This window comes from Melanerpes formicivorus, unplaced genomic scaffold (assembly GCF_026170545.1).
Source record: "Melanerpes formicivorus ecotype bairdi unplaced genomic scaffold, bMelFor1.0.p_v2 SCAF_37, whole genome shotgun sequence".
In the NCBI taxonomy this organism is placed as follows: domain Eukaryota; kingdom Metazoa; phylum Chordata; class Aves; order Piciformes; family Picidae; genus Melanerpes; species Melanerpes formicivorus.
The window spans coordinates 1,431,192-1,444,879 of record NW_027142389.1 but is presented as its reverse complement, the minus strand read 5'-3'; the positions used below and the strand labels follow the sequence as shown (position 1 = coordinate 1,444,879).

The 13,688-nt window shown below is 54.7% G+C and overlaps 1 protein-coding gene across 8 annotated transcripts; it reads left to right on the top strand.

The window, feature by feature from the left end:
- The first annotated feature begins 203 nt into the window (after window positions 1–203).
- LOC137450687 (mitochondrial fission factor homolog B-like) lies at window positions 204–12,771 on the top strand. 8 transcript variants are annotated; one of them, XM_068157509.1, is made up of 7 exons: window positions 204–457; window positions 3,042–3,338; window positions 5,416–5,582; window positions 6,357–6,445; window positions 7,400–7,561; window positions 10,111–10,189; window positions 10,732–12,771. In XM_068157509.1, exons 2-7 carry the CDS (start codon window positions 3,143–3,145, stop codon window positions 10,861–10,863), a joined length of 825 nt encoding a protein of 274 aa, XP_068013610.1. In that variant the 5' UTR covers window positions 204–457; window positions 3,042–3,142; the 3' UTR covers window positions 10,864–12,771. The 8 variants fall into 8 exon arrangements, with proteins under 8 accessions (XP_068013610.1, XP_068013608.1, XP_068013607.1 ...); XM_068157507.1 differs by having other exon boundaries at window positions 204–461; XM_068157506.1 differs by having other exon boundaries at window positions 204–592; window positions 3,105–3,338.
- The last annotated feature ends 917 nt before the right edge of the window (window positions 12,772–13,688 follow it).

The following is a 13,688-nucleotide window of genomic DNA, read 5'->3' as shown; positions in this document are numbered from 1 at the left end:
CCCTGGCTGCGTGGTGCAACTCTTGGTGAGAGACAGAGTGTCCTGCGAGCCCTGGCTGTGAAGTGTGAAGGGCTGTCCTAAGGTCTTTGAGGGGATTTAGGTGCACAAGTTGCCTTGCTGTACCTCTGTGTGCTCCTAAACCTCTTAGTTAATCCCCTTTAAATAGCAAGACTAGGGCGGCGTGGGATTTATTTTTAAACCCTTTCAAAACCAGATTTTACGGTCAGGTCTTGGACTCTGTCCCCATTCAGAAGTGTTTCAAACCGTCATTCATCCCAAACGGATCATTTTATCGCTGCGCACTCCACTGAGTCAGGAGATGAGCTCTGGCACCGCCCGGCGCTTGGACAGCTGCCGGCCCTGCTCCTTGCCGGGCTCCCACGGCGGCGTGGGGACGAGCCGTGGCTGGGACTTCCACGGGCAGCAGAGGAGACAGGCTGAGCCCTCACCTTGATGCGTGGGTTGGTTTGTCCGCAAAACCCTGTGGGCTGCATGTGCGTGGGGACTGCCGGGGAGGCGGCGGGGCGGCGAAGCTCCCGGGTTTGCTCCTGTTCCTCGTTTTGCCCCCGGCAAAAGCCATCCTCTCGCTCCGGTAAGCTTCCCCCTCCGTGACAGGCGCTGGAAGAGGCTCTCCTGCCGGGGTCGGGCCGGGCAGGGGGTGTCCCCTGCTCGCTGCCCTCGGCTGTGGCTTTAAGCGCGGCGGGGGGGTGGCGGGAGGGTCACCGCCCCCGGGACACTGCTGGGCCCGCCCCGGCTGGCAGCGGGCGCGGCTGTTTACGGGCCCCGCACTTGTCTTCAACTGCAAAAACCCCCAGTCAGTAAGTGCCCCCTCAGTGCCCCCTTCGCTGGCCGCTGGGTGCCGGAGCCGGGCACAGGACGGGGCGGTGCGGGCGGTCCTGGCCCCGGCCCGGAAGCGCGGCCGGCCCTGGGAGGTGCTGGGTTGTCCCGGCCGGGGTAGAGTCCTGGGGAGGCGAGGAGCGAGTTCCTTCTTCGGTCGGGCATGGGAGCCCTCCGTGCCTTGGAGCGGTCCACAGCCCTGCTCCCCTCCTGCCTCTCACCCCGCGAGTGGCCGGCACCGCTCACGCGTGTGCTGCAGGTTGAGTTTCTCAGCCCTCCCTATCCCTCCCCCCTCCATTCCCCCGCGGTGATCAGAGCCGGGCGCTGTGCCTGGGATCCTCGGAGCTGTTTGCTCCCCAGCACACCCCTCAGCCTGGGGGCGAGGTAGGGCAGAGGGGTCACCCCGGCTCTGCGGCTCCGCTGTGTCAGGCGGCAGGATCTGATTCCTCCCATTCCCCTCCTCGTTATCCCCTCTGCCATGACAAGGGGCAGCCCGGAGCCGAGGGGCAGCGCTGGGAGCGCTCCTGTAGCAGTGGGCTGCTCCCTCCGGCACCCCAACCTGAGAGGTGAAGGAGGGTGCTGGGCCAGGCTGGTCCCGCCCCTGCTTTGTACAGAGCTTCCTGAGCTGGAGGGACCGAGAGAGGGATGTTGGAGTTTCCCTCCCCAGGGAGGGCTTTCCCGGCTTGCAGGATTTAAACTTACAGGCTTAGTGAGACAGAAATTGCCTCTTGCTGCAAAAGCAAGAAGTGTCAGAGCTGAGGCTGGGGTGCAGGCTTCTGCCGGCAAGGGGGGTTTCTTGGCATGAGCTGGAGAAAGCCCTAAAGAAAGCTGAAGGAGGAAATCCAGCCACTTGAGAACTCTTCTGTGGTTATGTGTTCTGACAGCTGATGCTTACATTGGTTTTTTTCTCTCTTCTTAATGGCTCCATTTGTCAGAGCCTGCTCTTCACTCCCACCCCTCTGCTCTTTGGGAGCTGCAGCAGCTTCATAGGTGGTTAGAAAATGAACCATCTGCCCTCTCCAGATGTGCTGCCATTGATGGGTGCTGAAGAGCAGGCTGAGAAAGCCACACAGGGTGTTCACTCCTCTCAAGCACCAGAAGTGTGGTTATGGACTGTGGGGCTGGGTGTTGGGTGCAGGTTTTTCCTGTGAGGAGGCTGGCATCACTTTGGGACCGTCCCAGGACCTATGGGACTGTCTCAGGACTGACTGCCCCGCTCCTAAGTGGGGTGTTCCTTCGAAATTCCTCTTTCTTCTTCGGGGAAAAGTAGAATGTGTGTTGTAACACCCGTGGGGTTGGTGCCACCTATGCCCATGTTGGGTCTGGGCAGGTTGGTGGAGAAGGTGTGGGGTAGGTTGAGGCTGCTGTGCCCCCACACACCCTGTCTCCTGGGACAGAACCAGTTGCAGGGACAAAGACTTTGTCTCTGTGCAGCTGGAAGAAGGAAATCACTGCAGCTGATACTGGGCACCTTTCAGTCTCCTTATTTAAAGGTTTTTAATGGCAGAGGAGGAGAGAGCAGCATGAGGCAGGTGGCCACTGGAAGTGCTGGTTGTTGCAGACACAGAGCCTGTTCTGCCACCCTCCTGTACCTGGAGTTACAGGGCCTGGATGATGCCAGGGATGCGATTAGTGGCTGGAGGGCCACACACCCCTTCTGGCTCTTCCTCAGGGTTTTCCCTCTGCTCCTTTCCCCTGTATGATAGCCAGGGGATGACAGGGGACAGGGCAGGTGAGAGCAGCTGAAACACTGTGTCAGAGACCTGTCTGCTAAATAGAGTCCCTGGATGTGATCAGAGAAGGCAGGGCTCCGGCATGCTCCAGCTTGCTCTCCTCATCCCATTTCCTCCCCTTGAGCTTTGAAGAGGAAAGCCTCTTCTGCCTCCAGCTGTTTGGGCTGTGCTGGGGCACATGGCCCCTGTGATGTTGGAGGTTTTGACCTGGAAGCAGAAGGAGACCTTCTTGGCCACGTTGAGCTCAAAGGGTGGCAGCAATGAGAGTTCAGGGGGCTGGACATGAATATGGCACATCTGTCACAACTAGGTTCTCACTTGCAGTGGCCCTGCACTCTTGCCCCTGCCAGCTAGACTTTGTGGGGGACCCCTCCTTCCCCCCATTCTCCAGGGCAGCTCTGACAATGTCTGTTGTGGGTGTTTCTGCCTGCATTTTAGCTGTAAGACAGCACCTGTGTTGTCCCTGTGCAGGTGCCAGCCTGGAGGAGCTGCTTGCTGCCACTTTTGCTCAGCTTTCTTTTCTTCTGTGTGAAGCTCCTGGGTGCTGAAGCAGCCTGAGGAAACCACAAGGGATGTGGCCGTTTTGGGGGCTGGACTGGAGCCGAGCCCGCTGTGACTTGCTCTTCACAGAAGCCATCAATCAACGAATGCAGGTTCCCAACAGGCTGAAGGTAGCGGACAGCTCCAGCCCTGTGGACCAGGAGCCAGCGGCAGAGGACATCCCTGCTTCCTTTCGCATGCACATCCCTGATAGGATTTCCCTTGCAGGTAATGTCTTGGGTTGTCTTTTGGGGTGGCTGAAGGTCGGTGGGGCTCTGAAACATCCCAGGGAGTACAATCCCTTTGTAAAACATCCAGAGGCTTGTTTTGCAAGAGCAGAGGACGGGGCAGATGCTATAGTCAGCTTTCTTCTGGAAGGCAGGATGGGATATTTGGGGAGGGGTGGGCAAAGGTAACTAACATAAAGCAGAATGGGCCTTGGTTCCAGAAGGTGAGGAGCAAAATCTGAGGGCATCTCCCTCAACATCTCTTGCAGTTCCCTCTTGGCCTTTGATAGGCTGCTGTCATGCTTGGAACTTGATTGGCAGCCAAACACCACACAGACACTTACTGACCCTCCCCTTGCCCCAGGGAGTGGGAGAGAGAATGGGAGGGGTAGAGGTAAGAAGGTTTTTGTAGATAGAGATAAAATCAATTAAATAATTGAAATAAAACGAAAATAGCAATGATAATAGAATATACCAAGGAGTAATGTGCACTGCAATGGCTCACCACCCCCTGACTGGGGCTCAACCCATTCCTGGCTAGTGACCCTGGAGGATAGAACCCTGACACTGCAATCCTGGAAGAGAGAGACCCTGAAGTGTGAGCCAGCTCAGTTCCCAGCTAACCCTCATCTCTGTACTGAGCATGAGGTTGTATGTTATGGAGTATTTCTGTGGCTGATTTGGGTCTGTTGCTCTCCATGCCCCCTCCCAGCTTCTGGTGCATCTTTATTAGAATAACTTTATTAGAATAAACCAAACCAGGTTGGAAGAGACCTTCAAGATCATCGTGTCCAACCCATCAACCAATCCAACCCACCCAAACAGCTAACCCATGGCACCAAGCACCCCATCAAGTCTCCTTCTGAACACCTTCAATGACGGCGACTCCACCACCTCCCTGGGCAACCCATTCCATAGCGCAATCACTCTTTCTGTATAGAACTTCTTCCTAACATCCAACCTGAACCTCCCCTGGCACAGCCTGAGACTGTGTCCTCTTGTTCTGGTACTGGGTGCCTGGGAGAAGAGACCATCATCAGCCTGTCCACAACCCCCCTTCAGGTAGTTGTAGAGAGTGATAAGGTCACCCCTGAGTCTCCTCTTCTCCAGGCTGAGCAACCCCAGCTCCCTCAGCCTCTCCTCATAGGGCTGTGTTCCAAACCCCTCACCAACTTTGTTGCTCTTCTCTGGACTCGTTCCAGCAAGTCAACATCCTTCCTAAACTGAGGGGCCCAGAACTGGACACAGTACTCGAGGTGTGGCCTAACCAGTGCAGTGTACAGGGGCAGAATGACCTCCCTGCTCCTGCTGGCCACACTGTTCTTGATGCAGGCCAGGATGCCATTGGCCCTCTTGGCTGCCTGGGCACACTGCAGGCTCATGTTCATCCTACCATCAACCAGCACCCCCAGGTCCCTCTCTGCCTGGCTGCTCTCCAGCCACTCTGACCCCAGCCTGTAGCACTGCATGAGGTTGTTGTGGCCAATGTGCAGAACCTGGCACTTGAATGTGTTCAATCTCCTGCCCTTGGACTCTGCCCATCTGTCCAGCCTGTCGAGGTCCCTCTGCAGAGCCTCTCTACCCTCCAGCAGATCAACTCTTGCCCCCAGCTTGGTGTCATCAGCAAATTTACTGATGATCTGCACAGTAGCAGGACATGGGAAGTGGAAAAGCCCTTGATTCCTTAGCGGCAACTGAAACAATCAATAGCTGGCAGTCTTATCCCAAATCCCACACTGAATCCAAACCACAGACTATTCTAGCTTCCAAGAAGGGGAAAAAGAGCCCCAAACCATCTACCTCAGCTGAAACCTGGACAACTCCCTGCTGTGGGATGCAGAGGCATATGGCTCTGTCTCTTTGAAAATCACTCCAGAGCCTCACTTTCCTCAGAAGTATGTCCAGTTGCTTTCCACCCCATGTCTCTCTGGGTTCTCCTGCCAGTCACACCTGTAAGATGTGGGCTTTGATGTCCATCTGGTACTAACAGAAGGCAGGCTCTCCTACATAGGTGAATCTCTCTTCTCTTCTCTCTTTGAGGTTGTTTGGTTTAATTCTTTCCTTTCTCCTCCCTGTAGAGATATCAGATGCCAGTTTGAGGCCCATCCTACTGACCCAGCAGAGGAAGGTCCCTTCTGTGGTGGTGCACATGTCCCCAGACTCCTCTGCTGAGCCCACCCCCCGTGAGGAGCTCCCTTCTCTGCACATAGGCAGCAGATCGAGCTCCCAGAAGCGCAAACGATGGGTAAGGTACTGAGAGGGGTTGGGGTTGTCTGTGCTGGGAGGGGGGAGCAGTCCCTCTGTTGGCTTTCTCCAGAGACAGCAGCCTAAGCCAGAGTGCTAACTCTCCTCATAGGAGGTCCTAGGAGTGAGGGTGTTGGAGTGGTAGGATCTCTTTCTGTCCCATAATCAGTACAGACTGGTGTGCTGGGACATCAGTGTAGCCAGATTCCCTACTGCCTTTGGTGAGAAGCAGATAGGCTTGGGTAAGTTCCAATCCCCCCCAACTTCCTTCTCCTACTTTTGAAGTCCCTTTTCAAGTGCTGTTTTTCCTAGATGAAGTACAAGACAGAGCTGTTTCATCATTGCAGCAGAAAGGGTTCAGGTGTCAATGCTGAGAGCATGTTTTAAACTTGTCTGACACTGATTCAAAGAGAGGCCCCTGACATGGGCAGGCAAAGGCTTGGTTTGGCTGCTGGAGCTGCTTATCTGCCTCCTCAAGTGCTTTCATCTTCCTGAGATTCAAGACCCATTCCTGGATGTTAGCTTCAGGATTTCAAATCTTGAATAGAGATCAGATCAGCAGGCTCCTTGCTGGTGGCCCTTGCTCTGCTCCAAGTGTGTCTCCCCACCTGCTCCAGCATCAGCTCACCGGGTTTGGAGCTCACATAGTGCTCTCACCACTGAGTGCTTTCCCTGTGCTGATGAGCTCCTGGCACTGCACACCATACAGGGCACTGGGCTGAGCTTGCCCTGTGCAGGGCCCCTGTGCTGATGTGGTTGTGTTTGATGCCAACAGGGCCATCACAGCAGCAGGTCACGGCGGGAGAGGACTCCGAGCGACTGTGCCCAGCTGGCCTTGCACAGCCCAGGACAGCAGCATGAGTGGTGAGCATGAGCCCAGAGCCATCTGGGGTGGGTAGGGATCAGCATCTCCTGTCATCTGCTGCTTTAATGCTCTTTTAGTGTCAGTGTCCTGAGGTGGGGGTGGTGTCCAGGTTGGGGCAAGGCAATACCTGGCAAGTCCTACTCTTGCATGAGATGAATGTGCCTTCCGACGTCACAGAGCTTTGTGCCAGGCAGCATGGAAGGCAGCTGCACTGGTCCCCAGGGTGATGGCTCTCTGCTGAGATGCAGGTTGGAGAGCATACCCCCTTTGACAGCAGGCAGGGAGCTCTGGTGGTCCTTGTTTGGCCATCAGGCCAGGAGGATCTGTCTGCCCTCTCTGGCTTGTGCCAGTCACTCTGGCACTGCCGTCTTCCTCTCAGTGCTTTGCAGTGTACTCTCCTGCTCCAGCACCAGCATGGCAGAGTGCTGGGGTCTGCAGGCTGGTGACCACTGGCAAATGAGGCTCCAGGGCTTAACCAGGTTTCTACAAGGGTTGTTGAAACTTGTGGTGCCTTGCAGATGGGGTGGGCTACGAGCATACTTGCTTTTCATCTCTGTGAGCAGTAGTGTGGTGATAGTGATCCTTGGCTCATGGCCTTGGGCCAGAGACTTTCCAGTGGAGAAATCCCAGAGCAGAACCACTTCCCCCCTAGAAGTCCAGGGTTGTCCTGGGTGGCAGGAGAGCTGTTTTCTGTGACCTCTGTGGGAGCAGCTGGTGAAGGTTTGATTATCACACAGCCATGGCTGACTTTGGATGAGTCAGGTGGCTGCCTCTGAGCCTTGAGGCTGCTAGAGGAGGTTCTCCCACTTGGTGCAGTAGGGCCATGGGTGCTGAAGGCGTTGCCCAGAGATGCTTGGAGCTGCTGAAGAGATGAAAGGCACTGCCAAAGGCCAAGCTGTGCCCATGCTGTGCCAGGCCAGGGAATAACAGGAGTGGTTCTGTGTGCACCCCAGGCCGGACGTGTGCTCCCAGCCTGCACGCAGTGCCCTGCTGCCCCTCCTGACAGAGACAGGCAGGATCTACTCCATGCAGAACATCTTCCAGACCATGTACCTTCTGGGCCAGGTGCTCTTCCAGCGTTTCCAGGGCTCTCTGCAAGACCCAGTGCTGTCCAGGTGATTTTAGCTCGTCTCCAGCCACCTCCCTGTCATTCTGCAGGGACTTGCCTTTGCCTCTCTAAGGCGTGAGCCAGGCATGAGCTCTGTAAGCCTCAGGCTGCTTCGTGCAGGAGCAGGATGTTCCTGCATGGCTGCTCCAGATTCTCCTTCTCACCTGTCCTGTCTGCCTGGCCCAGGAGTGCCTGGTGCAGCCAGCCTGGGTGCACGCTGCTAACCCAGCCCAGCTTGTGTCTCCTGCTTAGCCTAACGCTGCTCCCCTGGGCAAGCCAGGTGGTGGGACACTGCCTGTGACACTGCTGGGCTTTCAGCTGCTCTTCACTACTAAGCAAGGGCTACTTTTGTTGCATGTCTTGGTAGCTTACAGAGAGCAAGCAGCCCGAACAGACGGCCTGAGCCAGGTCCTGCCCCCAAGACAGCCTCTCCTGCAGACTCCCACCACCCTTGACTGTACCTTGGTCACTCTTAATTAACCTTTCCCAGGAACTGGCTGCACTGAGCTGCTCATTCCATGGCTGATGCCTCTAGCCAGGGTGCAGTATGCCTGTACTGGAGCCAGTGTGTAATGATCTCAGTCTCTTTGGATGTGCTGGAGCAGCTGTCTCCACCATACCCCGTGCAAGTGCAGTAAATGTAAGGTGTTCAAAGACATCATGAAGGTGTCCTCACTCCTCTAAGGCTCCTGAGCAGCCAGGGGAAAGTCTAAATACTTCCAATTCTCCTTGAGCAAAGGCAGAAAGGGAGGAGAGGGAGTCATTGTGCCCCTGTACTCTGCATTGGTTAGGCTGCACCTTGAGTACTGTGTCCAGTTCTGGGCCCCTCAGTTTAAGAAGGACATTGAGAGACTTGAACGTGTCCAGAGAAGGGCAACAAGGCTGAGGAGAGGCCTTGAGCACAGCCCTGTGAGGAGAGGCTGAGGGAGCTGGGGTTGTTTAGCCTGGAGAAGAGGAGGCTCAGGGGAGACCTCATTGCTGTCTACAACTACCTGAAGGGAGGTTGTAGCCAGGAAGGGGTTGGTCTCTTCTCCCAGACAACCAGCACCAGAACAAGGGGACACAGTCTCAAGCTGCACCAGGGGAAGTTTAGGCTGGAGGTGAGGAGAAAGTTCTTCACAGAGTTGTTAGCCATTGGAATGTGCTGCCCAGGGAGGTGGTGGAGTCACCACCCCTGGAGGTGTTCAAGAGGGGATTGGATGTGGCACTTGGTGCCATGGTTTAGTCATGAGGTCTGTGGTGACAGGTTGGACTCGATGATCTTTGGGGTCACTTCCAACCTTGGTGATTCTGTGATCCATCATTGGTGGCACAACCTGCCTTCCCTACCCAGCTGGTGCAGGGGTGCAGGCAGTGGAGCTGGCTTCTACCTGCAGAGGATGCAAAGTGATGTCCCTGCTTTTATCCACAGACAGTAGGCTGACTGTCTTCAAATGCTGCTTGCCTTTTTTCCCCCCCTTTCTTTTTTATCTTCAGCAAAGTCTGGCCATTATCACCAGGTCTGGTTGGGGAAGTGTTACCTCACAGGCACATTTTCAGACAGAGGGTGACTGAATCTCCTCGTGCTTGCCTTCAGTGAGATGCACATCATGCTGCAAACACAGACAAATGCTCTCTCCTCCCCAAGGTCTCTGAAAGAGACACTCATTAGCCTGTATGGTACCAGCTGAGTGCCTGTGTGAGTTGCTGGTGTGCACAGGGGGGTTTAGAGGGTGGAAGAGCTGATGCAGGGCCAGCCTGTGGTGACAGGGACAACAAACTGAGTGTGGCTCTTTTGCTTTCTCTCACTGTGGATCTACTTTATTTTGTGGCCACAGAATAAGGTGGAGATCTGTGCTCTGTGCTGCCTCTGTCTCAGTGGTGGTCTCTTTGTTTCCAGAGGTGGAATAAAGTGGTGCTTGTATGGGTTGCTTGTTTCTGTTTCCAGGTGCAGGTAAAATTTGCTGGAAGAGCCAAAAAAAAGGGGAAAAAAACCCTGAGACATTTTTGTTGGAGTGGAGGAGAAAGTGAGCTGTGCTATGTGGGGATGCTGGAGAGGAACAAATCTTTGTCTCAGCAAACCCAGGCCCTTTTCCTGCCTGCTTCCTACCAGCAGGATCCTTACCTGCTGATGTAAACGAGATCTTCCCTCTGTTTTGGCACTGGCCCTGTGTTACAGATCTACCTGACTGCCTCTAAAGTTGAGGTATCCAACTCTCCACAGAGAATGGATGCTCAGGAAATGCATTTTCTCTCTGTCAGACCTCCACAGAAACACCAGCACCTCTCTTACCTGTTGTCTGGCATGGCATGCACTGTGGTGTTGGTGGGGTTTTTTTGGTGATCATTATGGGGTGCATGGTGGAGGGGTATAAATATGCATGATGGGGGGGTTGGAATAATGACTAGATGCTGTGCAGGTGCTGTTTCCTCTCTCCTGATGCTGCATCCAGACAGCACATCCTGAGCTACCTGCATGGCTCAGCTCCCTGTGGCAGTGCCACATGTGTGGTAAGGCAGTTAGTTGCACCTCTTGAGTAGTGCTTGTCTGCCTGCATCTCTGTTTTTCTTTACCAGCTCCCAGGAGGCCAGCTCAGCTCCAGAGAGCATCTCAGAGGAGGTCGGGGTGGGTGAGATGGCAGCGATGAGAAAACAGGTGAGATGGGGGTGAAGGTCTGCCGTAGGAGGGTGGGTGAGGAAGCTCCAGGTGTCTTCTGCTCAGTCCTGATGGGGTGGGCATGGCCAAAGCAGTCCCAGCTGATGCTGCTACTGGAGAAGCAGTGGAGGATTTAGCTGTGTGTTACCTGACACCTTCCTGTGTCACCTACTCTAGGTGATCCTGCTCTGGCAGGGGGGTTGGACTAGATGACCATTTGAGGTCCCTTCCAACCCCTAACTTTCTGTGATTCTGTGACCCACGAAGCTCCTACCTTCAGGGGCTGTAGGGCTCCAAGAGACAGCCAGACTCCTCCATCTGCTGGCAGTAAAGGGCTCAGATACTCTTCACATGAGAAGGACCTTTCCCCAAGTATCTGCTGAGGTATTATCCTGCAGCAAGCCACTGCTCTGGAAAAGGAGGACCTAAAAGAGATGGCAGCTCCCATCCCTCCATCCCTTTCCTTTCCATGCCTCTGGGCTGTAGCCAGTGCCCTGCACTTTGTTGTGGGGCTGACAGCAGCTCCACTGCTTCCCTTGCAGCTGACGAAGATCTCGAGGAGGCTGCGTGTGCTGGAGGAGCAGTGCAGCACCTGGCGCCAGAAGGAAGCCCTCCTCTACTCCGTGATGATCTCTGCCTGCCTCATCAACACCTGGCTCTGGCTGAGGAGATGACTGCCCCTGCCTCAACCTGCTCTGCCCAGCCCTGGCAGGGTGGGTGAAGGCAGGCAGGAGATCCTTGCTTGCATACTTGCAAACAGTAAAGCAGTGTTTGTTCCTCCCTTGGTGTGCCCTTTGTGCCCTAGGCCCTCGAGGATCTGTGCCCTTTAGAGCCAGCTTACAATGAAGGTGCCATCCCTTTGCCATTCTCTAGCATCAGAGGTGGGTGAGGGGAAGCGATGAAGCTGGGCCTTGTGCCACAGCAGCTGGAGATGAGTGTGGGAGAGGCTGATTCCAAGGAGTATGGCCCAACGGGAATAGTCCCAGCACTGGGCTGTGGCTGCAAATGCTCTGCCATGGGAGACCCTCTTGCCCTTGGGCTGTCTGCCAGAGGAGATGAAGAACCAATGTGGTTTGTGTTTGTGGACATGATGCCCTGCTACAGTCTTAAACTGTGGTGGGCCCAGTCCCCTGAGCATATCCCAGCTTGGATAGCTCAAGTCTGATCCCATAAATGTCCTCAGCCAGCTGCTGTGGACAGTTCTTCATCTTCCATCTCAAAAGCTTCTGTAGAGTGGTTGAACATTTTTAAGCTGCTAGTAGACTCTCTTTTATTTCTTGTGCATTGCTCTTTCATACTGCCAGTTCTTCTATGCCATAGCTCCTGCTCTAGGAGGGGTGGAGCTGGAGGAGAGAGGGGCTCCCATCCCTGCAGCTGCTGCTGTGCCACCATCCAGGCTCCTGTCCTGCTGGGGGCAGTTTTGCAAACGTTCAGATCCAAAGTGGCTGTAAGAGTGTTGCTGAGGTCTCTGGGCTCATCCAGGAGCTTGGCTCTTTCCCAGGGAGATTTTTATGGGAAAACATCCCCATGATGACTTTTTGGATTGTGAGGCCTTGCACCAGCAGTGATAGCAGCAGGCAGGCTGCAGAGAATTGCCCCTTTGGGCAGCAGTGGGTAATGATCAGATGGGCAAACACCAGAGGGCAGGTTGCTCCCAGCTCTGCTGCCAGGCTGTTACTTCAGCCACGAGAGGAATTCTTGGCCCATCTGCTCTTTAGCTCAGAACAAGCCCAATTCAGCTGTTTCTTTCCTTCTGTGGACACTTGGATCTGGTGTGAGTGTGAGATGCTTTTGATGGTTCATCCAGCACATCTGTTGGAGCTGTGCTTGCAGGCTCTGGGGGCAGGTTTGACATGGTTTAATAAGACCACTCCTCTTCTACCTGTAAGTAATTGTAGCTGGGTCTGCAGGTCATCCAGATGTCCCCATAGCTTATTTACAGATGTGGATGCTTGGGTGTTTTCTGCCTGCAACTGCATCAGGCATCTGTGACTGCAAAGCTGGCAGCTGGACACTGACTGATAAATAACTGTCCCCACAGGTAATTGCTGGTCTGAGCCTGTGCCTGATAGCTGAGCTGAGGAAAACACTCAGATTTATTGCAGGGGAGAGCCAAGCTCGTGTGCTGGGCCTGGTGTGCTGTGGTAGGGAGTATGTCAAGGAGGGGAGCACTGGTGCAGGGATGGTTCCTGTGGCATGTGGCTGAGGGATGTTGGTCAGGGTCACCAGGGGACCTTCCAGAAGGGGGTCTGTATAAGGGAGCTTCCACTGTGTGATTGATGCCAGGAAGGCAGGGGAATTGTTTGGCTGGTTTCTCTTCTCTGAGGGGTGTGAATGTGTTTTGGAGGAAGCTTTTGGCTTGTTGTTTGTTTGTTTGAACTGTGTTGCAGGATGAGAGGGGCTGACTCTGGTGGGGGCACATCACCTTCCAAGTGTGAAGATGTCTGAAGGAGAGGTGGTCAAACCCTGGGCTAATTGTTGGCAGGTTGTAGGGGCTGCCATGTGGCTTTCACATAAATTGCTTGTTGGGAAAGCCTGTAAACCTGCAAACACTGACTCCTGAAAGACATGTTTTAATAAAATCTCTCTGTCCTGGGTGTGTTTCTTCTACCAACCTTGGAGTCTGATCCTGGATATGTCAATGGATGAGAAGAGGTAAGGTTTATTCCCTTGGCATCAGGACTCTGACCTAGTCCTGCAAGCTGCTCTGGCTGGGGGGGTCTGGAGGAAGAGAGTTTCTGATAATGCTGTCCCTGGTGGGGTTATTTCCTTCTCTTCATTCTCCTCCTGGCTCCCCTTTGTGCCAGGGAAGCACATGTGGCAGGGCTGGGTGTCTCCTAAGTTCACTTGTGGGACTGGTGCTGGGGGAGTGGCAAGGGAGCAGCTCCTGGAGTTCTCCTGTTGCTTTTGAAGGCAGCTGCTGGCAGGGAGCAAAAGGAGAGGTGGAAGAGGGACATGTACCACTGCCAGTGCTCCTGATCTGTGAGCTGTCCCCAGTGCCAGGGTCTGTGATGTTAGACACGAGCAGGGTGATGCACCCATCGCTGCTGGGTGCTCTTCCCAGTGCCACCAAGCAGCCCTGGCCAAGGCTGAACAAATTCTGTTTCTTCCCTTGGGCTCCCTGCTGTCCAGGGCTTCAGTGAGCTCAGAGCAAGTGGGATTGAAGGCTTTGAGAAGGCAAAATGTAAACCTTTGATAGGGAGGGGTACTCCCAGTGCTGGTGCTTTCAGATCAGCCCTGCACACGGTGCAACAGGGGCTGATCCAGACTCAGCCACTGCAAGTGGCTAGCTGCTGGAGGAAGGGTGCAAAGTGAACCTCTTCCTCACTGCTTTGGGGGTGCATTACCTTGTTGTTGCCAACTGGTTATTAGAATGGCTTTGTGAACGAAATAGGGGGGCAGGAAGGGGTGCATTTCACAATCATCTTCAGACTCTGAAGCTCCCTTCACTGGAATGCCAGAGCAGCACATTTGGGCTCATAGAATCACAAAGGGGTTG